The sequence below is a fragment of the Podarcis liolepis genome, assembly GCF_965112155.1.
Source record: "Podarcis liolepis genome assembly, chromosome: 5".
Taxonomy (NCBI): Eukaryota; Metazoa; Chordata; class Lepidosauria; order Squamata; family Lacertidae; genus Podarcis; species Podarcis liolepis.
This window is the reverse complement of record NC_139556.1, coordinates 99,938,549-99,958,534: the sequence shown is the minus strand read 5'-3', so window position 1 is coordinate 99,958,534 and position 19,986 is coordinate 99,938,549. Positions and strand designations below refer to the sequence as shown.

The window sequence follows — 19,986 nt, the reverse complement described above, 5'->3', positions numbered from 1 at the left end:
ACCGTGCTTGAAAGTCTGCGGTTGCCTCTTACATGTTGGGGTCGGCTTTTTGCCACTGTGATGCGTGCGGATGTGCTGTTGCTGCCCCCTGTCGAAGTGTTAACTCTTTCACAGAGGAAAAGCTTTGTGCCTTCAATATTTTCAGAAGGCAAATGAGTCCATAGAAGCTTATGCCATAATAAATGCCTTAGCTCAGCGGTTCTCAACCTGTGGGTCCCCAGATGTTGTTGGACTACAACTCCCATCATCCCTGAGCTCTGGCCTTGCTAGCTAGGGGTGATGGGAGTTGTAGTTCAACAACATCTGGGGACCCACAGGTGGAGAAAGGTTGCCTTAGCTGAATGCTGTAAGACTCTGGGTTCTGGGGGACTGAGTAGCAAGTGACAGGATTTGATTTGAGAAGTCCCACGGGACGTGTTTGAAATATCACTCCATTCTGGAACGGGGATGTTCACTCAACTTTCCAAGAACAAGTGTTCCTTTGAATTAAAGTATAATTCTCCGGAAAACGACAAACGTCATGCGCAAACGGTTTCATGATGAAGCAGGGTTATGGTTAGCTCAGAGGGTGGGGAAGGACGTTCATTTATAAAGGGCAGGACTCGAATTGCTGTTTCCCACTTCTGAGCAATTATGGTTTAAGAGGAATGGGCACATTTATTGATAAAGAAGAGTGACAAAAATGGTAAGGTCCCTGGAGACTCAAATCCTTGTAAGGAAAGAATGGAAAGCCTTTGGTTTGGAGAAGAGACTGCTTCTGTTGGTTAGAGCCTGGTGTTGATAACGCCAAGGTTGCAGGTTCAGTTGCCATATGGGACAGCTGCATATTCCTACATCACAGGGGGTCGGACTAGATGACCCTCAAGATCCCTGCCAGCTCTGTGATTCCATGATTCTATGAAATAATACAGTGGCAATCTTCAGGTTTGGATTTAAATGATGGATCAATAATTTGCTCCAAAAGGAAGGTAGGGCCCAGACCTGTGGGTTCAAATTTCAAGGAAATCAGTGTAGATGAAATTGATGGGAGGGATCAGGCTGCCTCAGAAAGAGGTCAAGTCGCCACCTCTCAAGGATGCTGTCGGAGAGCCAGTCTTCTTCATCGCATGGGGTTGAACTAGAAGACCTTTGAGAACCCTTTTGACACCTTGTTGTTGTTGTTGTTTAGTCGTGTCCGACTCTTCGTGACCCCCTGGACCAGAGCACGCCAGGCACTCCTGTCTTCCACTGCCTCCCGCAGTTTGGTCAAACTCATGCTGGTAGCTTCAAGAACACTGTCCAACCATCTTGCCCTCTGTCATCCCCTTCTCCTTGTGCCCTCCATCTTTCCCAACATCAGGGTCTTTTCCAGGCAGTCTTCTCTTCTCATGAGGTGGCCAAAGTATTGGAGCCTCAGCTTCAGGATCTGTCCTTCCAGTGAGCACTCAGGGCTGATTTCCTTCAGAATGGATGTGTTTGATCTTCTTGCGGTCCATGGGACTCTCAAGAGTCTCCTCCAGCACCAGAATTCAAAAGCATCAATTCTTCGGCGATCGGCCTTCTTTATGGTCCAGCTCTCACTTCCATACATCACTACTGGGAAAACCATGGCTTTAACTATACGGACCTTTGTTGGCAAGGTGATGTCTCTGCTTTTTAATATGGTGTCTAGGTTTGTCATTGCTTTTCTCCCAAGGAGCAGGCGTCTTTTAATTTTGTGACTGCTGTCACCATCTGCAGTGATCATGGAGCCCAAGAAAGTAAAATCTCTCACTGCCTCCATTTCTTCCCCTTCTATTTGCCAGGAGGTGAGGGGACCAGTGGCCATGATCTTCGTTTGACACCTTAGCATGGCTGATTTCATGGCTAGTGTACAGTACTGGGAAAGTGTGGTTGAGGGGATGTTATACTTTGCAAAGCAGCGCGGCTTACAGAGTTCCTGATTTTAATGTTTCTTCATTGTAGTAGCCTTAATTGTTCTCCTTTTGTTTGTTTTCATAATGCCAAATTATATTCCATTTCCCCCCCTCCTGTAAGAGGTTTTACTTGAAGACTCCCATTCATTAAAGGACCTGACTGGTGTGTGTGTGTGTGTGTGTGTGTGTGTGTTTAATGCAAGCAGATTCTGATTCTAGGGTGCTGCTGCTCATACACTGGAATAGCCGACTCCCAGATACTGTATAAAGCATGGATTCTGCTGCAGTTTAGGCACTTGCTGAAAACCTTGTTTGCTTTGGTGTTCGATGGCTCATGACTTCAGCTATTACAATTTTCAGTTTTTGGGCTGCTGTGTATGCCGTACTGTGTGCATTTTGTTTTTGTACATTATATTCTTTTTACTGCTGTAAACCACGGAAATACGTTTCTAATGACAAGTGGTCTACAAATAGTTATAATAAATAATAAATTCTGATCTCTTTATGTGTGTTGAACTGGATCGAATAATTGCTGAAGTAATCGAAAGGCAAATGTAGTTTGTGTCCGGGCCCTAAAAACCTTTACTGTGAATGTTTAGGTTCATTTATTCAAAGCCTTGTCACTCCCTATCTTCAGAGCAGCTTGTTTGATGCCAGCTTTGAGCTGTTGTTTGAGAACAAAGTGACAAATAGCTTTATGTGTGAGGCAGTTTATCGTCCTCAGGCCTGTTCTAGCTTTAGAAAGAATTGCCTGGTACAGCTTGCCTTCACCCTGAACCTCCGTTCCCATCACCTCCTTATTTACATTACTAGTCAAAGTTGCCTCTTGCAGGCGGCAGCAGAATCCAAGCTATGTTTAGCAGAAATAAGTGTTGCTTCCTTTCCCTTTGGTTGCAAGACTTTGCTCCGTACTTTGCAGCTCTAAAGGTGTGGTGCTCTTTACACTTCAGTGGAATGTAATTTCTCTCTTTGCTTTTCTCTTTTCTTCCTCCTTCAGGACTCCTGAACAGTGTCCAAGTGTAGTTTCCTTGTTGTCAGAAAGTTACAACCCACATGTCCGCTACGGAGCAGCCATGGCCCTAGGAATCTGCTGTGCTGGCACTGGGAACAAGGTAAGGCCAACAGGCTTGCTGTCCTTCCTCTTCCATCAAGGCTGATACCTATACCTGAAGAATTCATGGTTGGAAGGAACTCCAGAAAGCCCACGCTGCCCATTAAGTCCACCATACAGTGTGCTGCACGTAACCATGATTCCTTGTGTTAGGATTGCAGCATAAGACTTCAAAATAGAAAAATGGATCTATCATCTGGTTTAAAGTCAATTTAATGTATAATTTTTGAAGAAAAATACATCCTATCTTTGTTTTTAGGTGATACAGACACCTTCTGACCAGTTTTTCCTTCCTAGGAGATAAAAGGGAATGGTTCCTAAAAAGGTGCATGCTCTCTGGAGTTTTCCTAAGTACGTGTCAGGGGCATTTCTCAGCCAAAGGAATGCACACAGCAGATAGGCAACTCTTTATTGTCAAAGGTAACACTTACAGTCACTTCTACAACTCTGGATCCTGACAGACACCAGTTGAGTGTCTAGGCAGCTATTCCCAGGCCAATAATCTCAAATGGACTTGAACCGAGGGCCTTCATGGGCCACTGCTTTGCTGTTAGGCCTCCTGCAGACCAGCTCTTCATCTCTCTGTGCCTTTCCACCATGATCAATTACTGGCTTTTCCTGTCTCTGTGTAAGCTACCCCTTCCTGTTTGCAGGCTCCCATATAACAGAGCATCTGCTACATTCAGCTCACGGACTCTGCTCTGTGCTTTTTTGTCCTTTCATATTCCTGCTTTACTTCACCTTCTGAGGATCTCCTCCGCCTTGCCACACTCTCACATGCTCTGCAGAAGCCTGATATACCCGGATTAACTTTCCGGAATTGATTTACTGTCAGCGACTGGCAGCACGCTGACATGTGTGCACCAGGCGAAGGGGGGCTGGAGTCTTGACTCGGGAGAGGGGGGCAGCGGTCTGTGGGGACCTGTACCAGCCAGGAGGCAAGAATCGGAGGCAGGACAAGCGTCAGAGCCGGAGGAAGAGGCGGGCCAGGCAAGTGAAGGGCCAGGGGCTTCCTCACCCTCACTTGCACCACTGTCTCCCAGAACCAGGAGAGAACTGAAGAGGGAAGAGCAGAGTCACTTTTCACGCAGGCGTAGTCTCATGCGATGTGCACGGGAAGGTACATAAACTGGTGGAGAGAGAATGGAATGGTCCCCTGTTGTTGATGGACCTGGGAATAGCTGCCTCAATGCTAGGTTGGTGTTTATAGGTCTCCAGAGCTGCAGGAGCAACTGTAAGTGCTCTTTGACAATAGCAAGTTCACTCTCTTGACTGGGAAGTGCCCCTGGTATTTCACTTCGCTTCTCCAACCCACAAATCCATTATGCCCCCTTGTTCAGACTCCTTGGCCCATCTCTTGAAGAGGCATTTCCTTTTAAAGATCTGGGTCTTCCTCTCTCCACCAGACAGTGATGTGGACTAAGCACCTATGTTGCAGGAAGGGTGGAGTAAGCCCCAGTTTTACCCCCTCTTTGTAGTGCGAGCATCTGCCTGTAGTGGACAAAAATGGTCAGCCGTTTGGTATTCACAGTCTGAGTCTGTTTTATTTCTCAATTTGAATGGGCAGGATAATAGAACCTGCTTGGCTGCGGCTCTGTACTTTTTTATTGTTTATTTCTAAAATAAAGGATCTTGAGCATCTGTTTATATCAGTGTGTCTTCCAGGGCCTGCATCAACCTATTTTAAAGGCCAAGTTAATATTTTAGAACTGGGGAGATTGGAAACGGAGTTAAGCTTCTAGATAGGCCAAAGAGGCACTTCCCTCACGCATCCGCTATAAATAGGCATGAACTCACGCAGTGTCACAGATTAGGCCTGGGCCAATAAATGCACAAAAATACAACTCGGCCTTGTAAAAGGCCATATAATTAGAGCAAAGGGTTTTGGAAAGCTTGTGCTGTGAAAGAAACAAAAAGTTCAGAATAATAACCCCTTGTACCCTAAACCTGTACTTCGTCAGCCTGTCTTTTATTTAAGACATGGCTTCTTCAGGTGATTTTTAAATCTGATTCTATCAAGGATGCTATAGTAGTTGGATTTCCTGTGTCAGCCTGGCGGGTGGGGGGCAGTGGACTGCACGCCCTTTGAGGTCTCTTCCACCTCTCTGATTCTAAGTGGGTCATCAGATCCATTTTCCAGCTCTAAAGTGGGTTCGCGAGTAAATTTGGCATGGAATGTATGCATAGTCAGCTGCTACTGGGAATCCCCACAGTGCTGATTCAGGTGTGTAAGAGGCTGAGGTTCCTACAGCCCATTCTGTGCTAAGAGTATTGCCCTCTGATGCACATGTCCTGGGTTTTGATCATCAGATGTAGAAAAAATACTTTTCCAGGCCTTCAACTAGGTTTGCACCAAATTCCAAGTTTCTGTGAGGTGGTGTGTTTTTTTTTTGGGGGGGGAATGTGCAAATACCCAATTTTTCTAACAATCTGAGTGTGTTTGAATTACATAATACCACATTTCAGCTTTTAGTCACATGGAGGTACACAATTCTGATACCCCCATAACTGAGGAAGTCATCCATGTGTTTTGGCCTATAAAGTATTTCCATACATTTTAGATATTCCCTCCCTTTCCTCACATGCTTTTCCACAACCCAGGTTCTTAAGTTTTTAGAGGTCCAATTCAGAGACGGGTCCTTTGAGAGAGGTGAAAGTGTGATTGGGGAATAGGATTTTCTCAGTGTGAGCCCTGAGGCACATCAATGAGTCAACTAAAGTGCATTGATGTTCAAGGAGCTCATCAAGCCTGGTAGTGGCGAGACAAAACAAAACTCCCCGTTGCCTAAAATAGGCATCATTTATAGCATCAGATAAATTGCTTACCTGTCACACCTAAGCTTCTAACAAACAGATTTCCTTCAGGGAAAGTGTTAAATCTCCCTTCTGTTTTTGAGCTTCAATTGAGGAAATGCTTTTTAGAAAACAGTAATCACTGTTTTCACACCCTTTGCCCTGTTATCCGTGTGGTGGGCAAATATATCAATCTCAATAAAAATAAGCAAAGCTCTATTCCGTGGCCTTCTTGAAGATCCTAATCTGATAATCCTGATGAAAGCCTGGTGTTTAAAAAGTAATACAGTTAATATTATGTGTGCTCTTCTTTTTTTCTCCGAATAGGAAGCAATTAATTTGCTCGAGCCGATGACAAATGATCCTGTGAACTATGTGCGTCAAGGCGCTTTGATTGCGTCTGCCCTTATCATGATCCAGCAGACAGAGATCCTCTGCCCAAAGGTGAGTAATGGATCTTCAGCCAGGGAGGTATGCAAGAGAGAAAAGCCCTTGGCTGAAGGAGACAGAAGCTTCTGCAGCCCTGCAATACCAGTTGCTTTAGCAGGTGGCATTCTTCAAGGAACAAAACTTCATTCTTGTAATGATATTTGAGTTCAGTAAATTGCAAGAGATGCTTGGGCGTGAGTATCATTATATCAAAGTGTCCCATCTCCAAGGAGCTACCGTTGTTGCTGTCCAGGGGACAGAAACCTCACAGAAACGCTCCTCTTTCCCCAGGCAAACCGCTGAGGTCGCTGTTTTAAACTTGGAGCAGTTTTCATTTTACCGCCTGTTTGAGTGGACTATTGGTCTTTCAAAATAAAAAAATTCCTTCCAGTAGCACCTACTGGAATTTCATTATACATGACTAAGCCATTTTTCACCTTCTCACCCCTTGCCTTTTCCTGTAAGACCTATTGCAGTCGTTAAGAGTCGTCAACAGGCTCATCTCAGCTATCTGCCAATCTCCCATTCCCACCACCCTTCTGAGTAATACCCCTCCCCACCTTCTCACTATATAGAAGGATCTGGCAACTTCTGTTTCAGTGTATCTGAAGAAGTGTGCATGCACACGAAAGCTCATACCAAGAACTAACTTAGTTGGTCTTTAAGGTGCTACTGGAAGGAATTTTTTTATTTTGACTATGGCAGACCAACACGGCTACCTATCTGTTATTGGTCTTTCAGTTTGCATTCAGTAGCATGTTTGATTTTACACCTTTCCCTGGTTTATGGCTGGGCCTTCAGTGCAAGGAAAAGCTAAACAGGGGCGTAAAAACTCTTCAGAGACCGAAGCCACAGGCCCAGCACAGGTAGATGACCAACTGGGTGGATCCATTGCCCAGTTATGAAAACAGCAGAGCTCTGGAGGCCTTGGGTGCGAATTGCGTTGATTTGATGGGGACAATCAGCATATCCAAGGAATGTTTACTTCTTAGTGGGTCCTCCATGCAGAGGAATGTGCTGAAGTTCATTTCTAGTCTCCAGTGGCAAACAGGCAGCCTCTTGGGCCTCTGATTTTGGCTCGGGAGCACATTTCTCTCCCAGTCTCGATCGTGGGATGGCCGCCCACAGTCCTTCCCAGGCTAAATGGAGCTTTGGTTCATACCACGCAGCCTGAGAAGGCCGTGACGGAGCATTGTGTTGGTGACTCATTTTTCAGGACGTCGCTTTCTCAAACTTCCTTGGAAGCGCTGCTCTCTGGGATATTGCCCTGCATTTTTTTACTGAATTTGGAGGTTTCTTTCACTTCTGTATAGCAGGGCTGTACGTGGGCCCATGGTCCATACTAATAAATAGCATGTGTGAGCATATCTTGTGTCTGGTACGAAGGTTTTGTAACTTAGCCATACTGGATTTCCTGGAACAGGCCACCATTCTAAATTGTTGTGCAAATTTTTGAAGTGTAACTCTCTTCTTTAAAAATAGCACCTTGTCCTGGGAAACGACATGTTTGGCTTTCTGGGAAAGGCGTCCTGGATTTAAGTTGTTGCAGCAATGTAAAAAAGTAAAATGCCTTCTCGAAACGGCAGTTTAAAAAGTAATATTCTTTCTCAGTGTAGGTTGGGGTGGATTCAGTTTAAAACAACCCACCTGTAGCATAAGACATCTGAGAACATCCACATCTAAAAGCCTCCCTGTTTGTACAAAAGTGCTAAGCAAGAGGCCTTGGCAAGCTTCCTACCTGGTTGTTCCAACTCTCTGATGCATGTAATGTCATTAGTTAATAGATCCGATGTAAAGGCCTCATCCTGTTCCTTTGCATGTTAGACTTGGGAAATTGGGAGGCATCTACTGAACGTGAGCACAGCTCTCTCCCTTTCCTGCTGCTACTGCGCTCCCCACATATTGTGCCAGTGGTGCGCTATGTGATATGCAAGACGCAGAAGGGAGAAGCTGCCTGTCCAGAGTTCCTGCAGTCTACAGAAGATGGGCAAGAAAGGTGCTGGGCATTGGAGATCTGTACTTTGTAATCATTACTGGGGCTAAGATATGGGGGAATAGCCGAAGAGCTTCTGTGGTTCAGGAAAGGCTGAGGCTACCTTGATCATTGGGGTAGTGCGTCTGGCTGTTAACCAGAAGGTTGGTGGTTTGAGTCCAGCCAGGGGCAGCTGTGGGCAGGATTCCTGCACTGCTGGGGGTTGGACCAGATCATCCATCGGGTCCCTTCCAATTCTATGATTCTAGGGCTGTCTGTAGTCCAGACTTTTAAAAAATAAATGTGTAAACTGTATAAATCATTTAAATCAAGACGAGTTACATGATTTTGCCTATTTTACATTATTCTGACCCACCACAGATTTTTCCCGGGCAGGGGCAGTGGCAAGGAGCTGAAGCTCTGCACTCTGAACATGGGCAGTTTTATCCTGCATCTTTTCTGGCACCTGGGACATTGCCCGCACTGTGTCGAGCCTGCCACAAAAACCCTTAAGGACTAAAAACTTGATAATTTTTTTAAAAAGAGGGGAGCAAGAGATTCTCAGAAAGCTGAACCAGGTATAACATTTTAATGCTTCAGCTTTCCTTGGTTCCTGTGAAGTTGGAGCAACATATGTTCTCGATTAAGTAAAATGCTGCGTTTTGAAACCCTAGGCAGAGATAGAAAGCATCTTCAGATTTCATTGACCAATAAAACACTGAACAAGTGCGGTCAGGATTGAAAGCAAGGCAGTTGTAAGTGCAGTGTAGTCTCTAAACCAGTATGCAATATTTTAAAGTGCACATGTCATACAGACAATATTGGTGTTTGTTCCTTAAGCTTACCCGCAGGATTGGCCCTGCCACTTGTTTTACTGGATGCAATAGGGGTGAAGCCTCGTTGAAAATATTTTTGGATTTTTAAGCCAACCTGTACAAAGAACCAGGAAAAATTATTATCCTTGGTCGACCATATCAATGGGCACCACAGCCAAACACAGTGTGCATCATTCCTATCTATTTCTGAACAAAAGGAGAGGCTCATGAGGCACTATCGCTTTCTGGCACTTGGTTTGTAAAGCAATGCAGAGTTCTTATCAGGTGAAGAAAGCTCACTGAATATGATCAGCTCGGAAGAGCAAGGCCTGTCTTGTTTGCTAATGGTTTTATGCAAGCCGCTTTGGGATCCTTTTCAGCAGTGGAGTAGGGTGTGAATGCTTTACCTAATCGTCTATGAATACAGCTGAGGATGGGGAAAGTGGAACCTGATCTGGATGAGCTCATGGATTACACTAGAGAGCAAGTAGAGTCAACTGCAGGATAATAAGCCCTCCTGCTGGATGCTGTTGTCTTACTGGCTTGCCACAGAAGAAGGAAAGAGGGTGGGTATTGGTTGATCCAAAGCAGGTATCTGTACAGCTCGGAAGACATGGGAGCAATTAGCATCTTTGATTTTCAAAAGATGAACTAGATCGAGTGGAGAGTTAGTCTTAGTGCAGTGGAGCATAATGTTGGACTTGGACGTGGAAGACCTGTGAAGCTGGACTCATTTCTGAGCCCTGGCAGATCCAGACATTCTTGGCACCAGTCCCCCATCCATAAAATAGGAATGATGAATTTTCCCTTGGGGTGGTGGAAAAACACAATTAAATGCAGGGCCAGCCCAAGACATTTCAGCACTTGAGGCGGACCCCAAAATGGCTCCCCCCTGCCCGCCAGGGAAGAAAGGGTAAGAGAGGATCCACATCTATGATCGGGAACAAGGGAGGAAGCAAATCAACAGCAAGATCTGCTGGTCCAGTGGATTCTGCCGCCTGAGGCAGTTGCCACGCTTTGCCTCATGGGTGGGCCGGCCCCGATTAAATGTTGTGGGGGGTAGGGTTGTGGCACTGCGGTAAATGCAGCCTGCCGTGGGGGGTTCAAACCCAAGCTGCTTTTGCTCTGCATAGCATTACTAAAAGACCTGCATCTAGCCACACAAGTCACATTATTTTGCAATTGGCTGTGTAAGTTGAGAGCCATTATGATGAAGTGGATTGGGTGTTGGATCTGAACTGGGGAGACCTGGCTCCAGGTCCCTACACGTGCATGAAGCTCACTGTGAATTGGCCTGGGCAAACCTACCTGGACCCCAAGATGTAAGAGATAACACAAAGCTTTTATAGTATGCAGAGCTCAAGCAAACACTCTCTGCCTGGCTTCCCACAACTGCTGTTCCTTTGGCTTCTTTTTTGCTTTGGAGCCCCTTTCATGGCGCTGGTTCTAGCCTTCAGGGGACCAGTTACCTGCTCCCATGTAGGGCTGCCTGGGAATTGAGATCAGTGCCAGAAGCCCTTGCTCTCAGCGCCATCTCAGGAGACTCAGCAAGTGAACATGACCCCTGCATTGCCCTCCCAGTTGGAATTGACCCAGCTCCCTCTTCATGTGGCATCTACCAGAAACAGAACACACCTTTACTTCAAGGGGGGGTTTCTTTGTGAGAAACTAGCCAAGTCGTATTCTTGCTAATTTTAATGTAGAACATAACCGACTCTTGCAGCTGCCAGGCTTGTGTTTTTGTTTTGTTTTCAAGTTTTTAGTTGCATTTCCATTTTACTGATCATATTATATTAGTAATATATCCAATATTCTGTGGTATCCAACGAGTGTGTCCTGTCAGCATAAGGATCAATGCTTGCTCAATTAAACTTTCCTCTCCTGGCCCCCACACCCTGCACCCTTCCCCAAATCTGCTTCAGGGGTTTGGGGGAACCCCAAAAACAGATTTAAGGGGCAATCAGGCATTGGGGGGGGCACTTCCATTGTGCAAGCCAAAATCCTTACACTGATAGGACATGCTGGTGGTATTACTATACTGTGCTTTCATGGTTTTGTTGTGTACCACTTTGATTACTTTTAATAAAAGGGCAGGCTATAAGTTTGTTATTAACCTTCCCTGCAGTGAGTGGCCACAGTGTTGGCGGTTGCTGTTGCGTTGGCTGGTGTTGGGGGGCTTGCCCTCGCTTCACTCAGGGCAATGGGGAGGGCAAGCAAGTCTGGCTGATGCACCCTCAGACATTCCCTGGAATCCCTGCGCTCCTGTGGCAGGTAGCACAGCGTTCCTCGCCAAAGGGATTGACGCGGACTTCGGCAGCCGGAATGCAGAAAATGCAGGAGCCGATGCTTCTGAGCAACATCACATCGTCCATAAAGCCTGTCAGTTGCACAATGGAATGGCAAAAGTGCTTCATTTCCAGGAGCCGCTATAAGCTGTCGAGAATGAGCCGTCCTGACAGTTGGAGCTATAAACTGAGCTGCCGTGTTTGGGGAGCAGCCTTCTGGGGCTGTATTTCATCGCTGGCTCCACTGCAAGTTAGCTGAGTATAACCTGAGCGGCAGATTCAGTGGGCAGCTATTGATCACATCCTCTGGCTTCCTCTTATGAGCTTCCTTTTGAAAAGTGGCGCTGATGGACGCTCCACCATGTGTCAGTCCAGCAAGAGCAGGGGCTTTTAAAGACATTTTCAGGCAGCACCTGGGAAGACCTCCTTTGACCTGCAGTGCATCTCAACCGGGCCTGGAGCCAATCCCCACGATGGCTGGTGGTGTTGGGGAAAATAGTGCCCTGGTTTCTCCCTTGCAGCTGCTTATTGTGGTAGCTTAAAGCAGTAGTGGGGGACACGGGTGGCGCTGTGGTGTAAACCACTGAGCCTTGGGCTTGGCGATCGGAAGGTTGGCGGTTCAAGGCCCCATGACAGGGTGAGCTCCCGTTGTTCGGTCCCAGCTCCTGCCAACCTAGCAGTTCAAAAGCATGCAGTGCAAGTAGATAAATAGGTACCGCTCTGGCGGGAAGGTAAATGGCATTTCCATGCTCTGCTCTGGCTTCGCCAGAAGCGGCTGAGTCATGCTGGCCACATGACCCGGAAAAACTATCTGCGGAAGCGTACAAATGCCAGCTCCCTTGGCCTGTAGAGTGAGATGAGCGCTGCAACCCCAGAGTCATTCGCAACTGGACTTAACTGTCAGGGGTACCTTTACCTAAAGCAGCAGTGGTCAACCAGGAGGGTATTTATTTTCTGCATTTATATCTCACCTTCCTTACATCCCAGAAGCCAAGGGTTCCCAGGCCGTCCACACATCTAGGCACTGACCAGAACTAGACCTGCTTAGCTTCAACAAGGTTGCGGCCTCCTGTGCTTTCAGACATGAGGGCTCCCGGAGTTTGTACCACAAAGCCAGCTCAGAACTTCACCAGCAGTTGGGAGGAGATAGGACAACACTGGGCTTCAGGTGTTCGTTAGGCCCTCTCTCCCAAGTATGTCTGTGTTGCGGAGGCATAAAACCAGGGTTTGCGGCACAAAACCGGCTTGGGATTTTGACATAAGCAACGCTGGTTTATGTGTGTTCAGTAGGACCCTGCTTTTAATATGTCAGTGCGTACTTATAGGTAGTGCCACAGAACAGAACACAATTTTGATTTTTGAAGGGTTTTCTGGGATTGGACAGTTTGCAATTAGCTTGGTTACTTTCTCTAAGGCGTTGAGTGGGCTGCTGTTCAGGTCTCAACCAGCCTGTTTAATTTTGACCCCTCAGCAGTAAAGCCTGGCTAGTGGAATTCCTTTTGACTTAGAATCCTAGAATCATAGAGTTGGAAGAGACCACAAGGGCCATCGAGTCCAACCCCCTGCCAAGCAGGAAACACCATCAGAGCACTCCTGACATATGGTTGTCAAGCCTCTGCTTAAAGACCTCCAAAGTAGGAGACTCCACCACACTCCTTGGCAGCAAATTCCACTGTCAAACAGCTCTTACTGTCAGGAAGTTCTTCCTAATGTTTAGGTGGAATCTTCTTTCCTGCAGTTTGGATCCATTGCTCCGTGTCCGCTTCTCTGGAGCAGCAGAAAACAACCTTTCTCCCTCCTCTATGTGACATCCTTTTATATATTTGAACATGGCTATCATATCACCCCTTAACCTCCTCTTCTCCAGGCTAAACATGCCCAGCTCCCTTAGCCGTTCCTCATAAGGCATCGTTTCCAGGCCTTTGGCCATTTTGGTTGCCCTCCTCTGGACACGTTCCAGTTTGTCAGTGTCCTTCTTGAACTGTGGTGCCCAGAACTGGACACAGTACTCCAGGTGAGGTCTGACCAGAGCAGAATACAGTGGCACTATTACTTCCCTTGATCTAGATGCTATACTTCTATTGATGCAGCCCAGAATTGCTTTGGCTTTTTTAGCTGCCGCGTCACACTGTTGGCTCATGTCAAGTTTGTGGTCAACCAAGACTCCTAGATCCTTTTCACATGTACTGCTCTCAAGCCAGGTGACTTGAAGGCTTGCTGTAGATCATCCTTGCGCCTGGTGGACTCTAGAGGAAGAGATTGTGGCATTTGCTCTGCAGTGCCGTGAACAAGATAGCCCTGGCGGTTTGCTTTAACACCACAGTTGGTAGCCTTTTTAAAACGCAGGAGCTGAGCTGTTCTGGCTTTCGTCAGCCATTTGAGATGGTGAATGGCCTGCCGCAAATGAAGTGGAGTGAATTGCTGCCTGTCTTCCACCGTTGCCCTGGACGCCACCCAAATGTACCCCAGCAGGCCTTTTTCTAAGGCCGTAAAACTTCAAAGAGCCATGGAGTTCTGTCGAGAGGGTGGAGGCCACTCAAACCACAGACAGGTTTCGTACCTTGCTCTAAAAATATCGCCGTGTGGCACAGCCTTCCCAGTTCTGGTCTTCTGGCCTGGCAGACCTAAAGAGCTGACAGTTAACCACAATGGTAGGGTGTCTAGAATAGATGTGGATGGAAGGAGGGATTTGGAGGTAGTCTTGCTGTGAAGGGAAGTGCTCTTGTGCACCCCCCATTCATTTCGGGGGGGCTGAGAACTTCAGTCTGCAAGCCACCATCCCGGTGGGCTGCAATCCCTGTTGTTAATTAGAGGAAGAGGGGATACTAAATCAATTAGATTTTTCTCTTTGGGCACCCACCCCATCCAGGGTTATACTGTAGGATTCACAAGCTAGCAAATGTAGGCTTTATGAACACGGCTGTGTGCATTATGCCCTTGGCGTGGCAGGGAGTTGAAATTCTGCACTTGAAATTCAGCACCAGGAGACACTGGGTTCTGCAACAGGTATAAATCATTTCACTTGGCAGAATTTATTCTCCAGTTTTTACTATTTTGCATATGTCTTGCTTTATTAGTCAAAGGGGAAGGGGGAGGAGTTTTGCCCAAGCCACCTCTGGCTTCTGCGGAGTCTTAGCAGACATTGCCCCATAAGTTTCCAAGCACATCTTGTGCTGTCCCATGAGGACTTGAAACATGCTGATGGGGGGGAGTGTTAAATGTGAAGCCTGAGTTTTTTGGGAAGGTACATTCTGCGTCCAGTATTCTGTGGGTTTTCTGTGCGCCCCTGGAATTTGTGGGTTTAATGTGGAGTTTCCTTCAGGGGCTGCACAACTGTTTGCTGGAGCAATTCTATCAATAGGCTGGGTCTGAAATATGCCAAAGAATGCAGAGACAACAGCAAAGGTTCTTTTGCAGTCTCTGGCTGCTTTACATGTCAACAGGCCACCAAAGTACCATCTTTGAGTTTCCGCCACACACCTTTTTGGCTTTTGTTCTTTGTAGAACTTGCAACATGTATAGCAGCCGAAGGTAGTTTGCAAAAATTCCCCTCTCTCCCTCTTTTTTGGTTTGATTTCCAGGCCGAAATCAGGCAGGCCATTTTTAATGTAGGAAAAGCCTCTTTCTGTGGAGAGGGTTAGGATAGTGGTGGGGAACCTGGGGGCCTCAGGATAATGGTTAGACTCCACTTCCCATCAGCCCGAGCCAGTGTGGCCATTGGTCAGGGATGATGGAATTTGTAGTCCAGGGACATCTAGACAGCATCAGGCCCACATCATACTCTATGAATTTCTCACTTAAAATGCACATACACCCAGAAATGCAAAAGCACAAATCAATGTAATCCTGTGGAACATTTAGTAGGGCCCTCATTGTTAAAAATGAGTCGTGCCTCTAGTTTACTCAGGTCAGTAATTCCCCAATTGTGTGCCACGGTGATGTTTGCATGCAGCAAGAAATTGAATAAACGCTGCGATGATGAATCCCAAGGCCTCCAAACAGGCTGCTTGCTGGGTATATGTATGATTCATCACAGCTCTAGCCATTCCCCTTTTCAGTCAGTCTCCCCTTGCAGGTACAGAGGTAGAAATCTGACACACGTGCGCAGTGAATGTGATTGGGTGCAGGAAAGCAAGCAGAACTGCCTAACACCTGAGAGGGGGTTGCCTGCTGCATCTCTGTGTGAGTGGCTGTTCTGGTAGGCCCTTTAGATCAGGGACTTGGGCAACAAAAAGGGGGTGGGAGATATGGGTTCCTCTGTGGTGCGTGATTCTTCTGTGTTCAGATGACCGGCATGCTTAAGCTCTCAGAACCGACTCTGGCATTGTCATCAATCACCTCCCAGTCGGATGTGGCTTGCCAGTCCCTGGACTGCATCCTAGAGCATCGCTGGTGGCGCTGAATAGCTTCCATACCCAAGTGCCGTGTCGCAGGGGTCCAGCCAGCCCTCCCATCGTATGCAGAGCCTTTGCTGTCAGACTACAGACGCCAGTGTGAACATTAGTAGATCTGCGGAATGTCTCCCAGCTCCGGCCGTGATCTGTTTCTCTGAAGATTTGATTACGGTGTGGATTCTAGATCATGGCCCATGTGGCTAGCAACTTTTTTCTCTATCTTTTTTTTTAATTTTCAGAGTTTATAGCAACTGTCAAGGTCTTATAAACAACATGAGCCCACATGTTCTGGAAGCCACAGGAATGAAGAGGCAGCACCCTGGGCAAAAAGCAACCTGGTTTTAATCTGTCTTCCACGTGCTGCAATGCCTTTTGGTTTCTGTCTCTCTCCGCTGACCCCCCACCCCCCCCAGCACAAAGTGTTGAAAGAAGCTCAAGCACAACATCCCCTGCTCTGCTGGAATATTTTAGGCTTTTATGTGTTCCCTCCCTCATAAGCAGAATCTTGTACCAGGGGAAGAATTTGGCACCCTGAGAACATCAGTTGTTGGGAAGAGCTGTAAAACTTTCCCTTGTTGGGCTGGCATTCAACATCTGGATTAAGCTGGCATGTGTGCAGGAGGGTAACTTTAATTTCACTGGTGTGGTGGTCTTACTATGTGTGTCTTTTTAAAAATGAACCGTTTGCCCATTCTGAGCCGCCGGGAAGGAATGGAAAAAAGAATCATGGAGTTGGAAGGGACCACACCGGTCATCTAGTCCAACCCCTCAACGAAGGAATCTTTTGCTCAATATGGAGCTCGAACCCACACCTCTGAGATCAAGAGTCTTGTGCTCTGCTGACTGAGCTATCCCAGGAGGAATTGGAACTGTGTAAATTTTAAACCACAAAAAAAGTTGTCATGTGTGTGTGGTATATGGTGGGAGAAACGTGCTAAGAGGAAGGCACGCTTGGCAAATCCACACTGTGATGAACTCTCACCCGGAAACCAATGTCCACACTGTGGAAGGACATGTGGATCCACAATTGGCGTCCACAGTCACTTACGGACTCATTGTTAAAACCGTGTTTATGGAAGACAATCTTACTCGGCTGCGAGTGATAGAAGAAGAAGAAGAAGATGTGGTGGTGGGAGAGATGTTGTTGTTGTTTAGTCGTTTAGTCGTGTCCGACTCTTCGTGACCCCCTGGACCAGAGCACGCCAGGCACTCCTGTCTTCCCCTGCCTCCTGCAGTTTGGTCAAACTCATGCTGGTAGCTTTGAGAACTCTGTCCAGCCATCTCGTCCTCTGTCATCCCCTTCTCCTTGTGCCCTCCATCTTTCCCAACTTCAGGGTCTTTTCCAGGGAGTCTTCTCTTCTCATGAGGTGGCCAAAGTATTGGAGCCTCATCTTCAGGATCTGTCCTTCCAGTGAGCACTCAGGGCTGATTTCTTTAAGAATGGGGAGAGATAACTTTAGATAAATTTACTTGTGATTCATATAGAATCATAGAACTGTACAGTTGGAAAGGGACCCCTTGGGCCATCTAGTCCCCTGCAATGCAGGAATCTCAACACGCCGTCCCCCATCCAATTTGAAACCATACTGGACCCTGCTTAGCTTGGCAAATGTGCTATCAGTTTTATTGCTGCACCACTGCTGTTGCCAGTGACAGTCAGTGTTGCAGATGCCTTCTAAAAATGGCGTTGGCTTCTCCAAGGGTGGGACCCTCAGGCCTATAGTTGTTAAATACCTGCCTATCAGACACCAATGTTTGTCATGGGACCTTGATGGGCAATTTATATAGGCAAAGTTACAGTGGGAGGGAGCAGTTGAGCCCCAGAGAAGTGCCAGGAGTGCAGATGGCTAGCCTGTGCTTCTGCGTCAAGCCACTCCACCTCCCTGCCTCCAGGACATGATACAGGTGCCCTGTTTCTTTTGTACTTGATTTATTTCAGACTACATCCGACTCCTTCCTAAAGGAGATCTGGAAAGCACTATAAAGTAACACAAAGCAATAGAAAACAGGGGCACTCTCAGCAGCTCAGAATAACTAAGAGGGCACAAAAGCCCAATTACCATATTTTTTGCTCTATAAGACTCACTTTTTCCCTCCTAAAAAGTAAGGGGAAATGTGTGTGCCTCTTATGGAAGGAATGCAGGCTGCGCAGCTATCCCAGAAGCCAGAACAGCAAGAGGGATTGCTGCTTTCGCTGCGCAGCGATCCCGCTTGCTGTTCTGGCTTCTGAGATTCAGAATTATTTTTTTTTCTTGTTTTCCTCCTCCAAAAACTAGGTGCGTCTTGTGGTCTGGTGCGTCTTATAGAGCGAAAAATACGGTAATCAGAGTGACACAGGCCCAGGAAGGTATCCTCTTTGCAGAAAACTCTGGGGTGAATTCCTTCTTGTCCCTGCCCTTGTTCTCTGAGACGGGGAAGCTTGTGGAGCTAAGCCCTGTGTAAATGCCCATGGGGGGAGGAGAGGGGAGCACTTAAAGTCCTCGTTAGTCTTTTAGTCAGTTCGCCCCCCACCAACCGGAATTTGTTAAGAGACTTCAAACCCATCCAGGGAAATAAATGCCGAATGCACGTAAAGCAGTTTCCTTGTTTTCTTTCGTCGTGGGCTTTTACGGAAACGCCGCTCCATTCATTACTCTAAAGCAATTCTAAGCATGCGGAGGAATTGGCTTAGGAAGGAATCATATTAGCGGCTTCCATAATTTGGTTTGATTTATTAGAGAAAATTGAGTAACGGGGAGGAATTGCATCCTGCCTTTGGAACATTCTTTCTGCCCTTGTCCAGAAATGTACAGGCTGGCTTTGTTGACTCCAGCGCTAGGATTTTCCTTCTTATGGAAGGCAAGAGAGGAATGACAGCCCCTGCAGCCTAGGAAGATATTACGCCATTATTATTGTTGTTGTTGTTGTTGCTACTGATTCATGCCATCCGGTTCAGATTAGCACTTGGTCAGGTGGTTAAACCCAGGATTCAGTTTGCTACTAAAGGGCAAGGAGAATGGCAGGTGTCTTTTGAACATAGTCTTCCTAGATAAGTGTGATCTAGTGCTTGGAGAACCAGTGTGGTGTAGTGGTTAAGAGCAGTAGTCACGTAATCTGGGGAACCGGGTTCGCGTCTCCGCTCCTCCACGTGCAGCTGCTGGGTGACCTTGGGCCAGTCACACTTCTCTGAAGTCTCTCAGCCCCACTCACCTCACAGAATGTTTGTTGTGGGGGAGGAAGGGAAAGGAGAATGTGAGCCGCTTTGAGACGCCTTGGGCTAGTGATAAAGTGGGATATCAAATCCAAACTCCTCTTCTTGGAGTGTCAGACCTAGATGAGGACCTGGGACACCAGGGTTCAGATCCCCACTCAGCCAAGAAAGCCCACTGGGTGCCAGTCACTGCCTCTCTGAGCCTCACCTCCCTCGCAGGCTTGTTGTGAGGATGAAATGGAGTGAGGGAAAAGTATGTATGCCACTTTGAGCTCATTGGAGGAAAGGTGGGATATAAATGGAACGGTGAATGAATAAACCAATTTGTCTAAAGGATCACAGAATTGTGTTTGGAATTCCCTGCACCTTGATGGGTTTCCCTTCTGCAGTTTTGTTTTACAGTTGTGTTTCAAACCTTGCCCTTCTCTTCTCTCTTGCAGGTCAGCCAGTTCAGGCAGCTCTATTCCAAAGTCATCAACGATAAACACGACGATGTGATGGCCAAGTTTGGAGCAATCCTGGCTCAGGGCATATTGGACGCAGGTGATTTCTGCTGCTGCAAGGAGGTGTTGGGTTCAGTCAATTCCTTTTCATTTTATTGTTCAATTTGCTGAACAAATCGGTTGGAACATGCAGACTTGCACGAAGCCCAGTGTAAGGTTTTCCCTAGCCACGCTGATCTCTCCACTTCCCCCACAGAATGTGTACCTTGCCGCCGTCCTTGTTTTCCTTTAAGTACTTTGAATGATTATGAAATTATGGTAATGGGTCTATTTGTATAGTCCTATCAGTATGCACAGGGCTTTACAGATTGCCCATCTTGTGTTCCGTAGCAAAGCAAAGTGAGGCATTGTGTCCTTGGATAGTCAAGACTCTGTCTTGAAGCATCTGTGAGCATTATGGACGTGTGTCATTTCCAGGTTTCACAGGACAGCTTTTTGTTTCTTTTAAGGATCCTGACCTTTGATGTGCATAGGGATGCTCCTGGCGTGGAGACTAAAAGCTGGCAGATTTGTTAATACCTAATATTTAGAATTTGCGAAGCGTGGATTGTGCTTCATGTGTATTATCTCAGTAATCGTTACAACAGCCCTGCAAGGTA

General features: G+C 46.8%; 1 protein-coding gene across 3 annotated transcripts in view; it reads left to right on the top strand.

Moving 5' to 3' along the window:
• Positions 1-19,986, top strand: part of PSMD1 (proteasome 26S subunit, non-ATPase 1) — a 90,112-nt gene that overhangs the window by 53,039 nt on the left and 17,087 nt on the right. For all 3 annotated transcript variants that reach the window (XR_014526366.1, XR_014526367.1, XM_083504006.1), the window contains exons 17-19: positions 2,893-3,007; positions 6,127-6,243; positions 19,325-19,427. Coding sequence is in view for 1 of the 3 variants with exons in the window: in XM_083504006.1 (XP_083360132.1) it covers positions 2,893-3,007; positions 6,127-6,243; positions 19,325-19,427 (335 nt within the window). In the remaining 2 variants the exon portion in view is untranslated. The remainder of the gene's footprint in view (positions 1-2,892; positions 3,008-6,126; positions 6,244-19,324; positions 19,428-19,986) is intronic.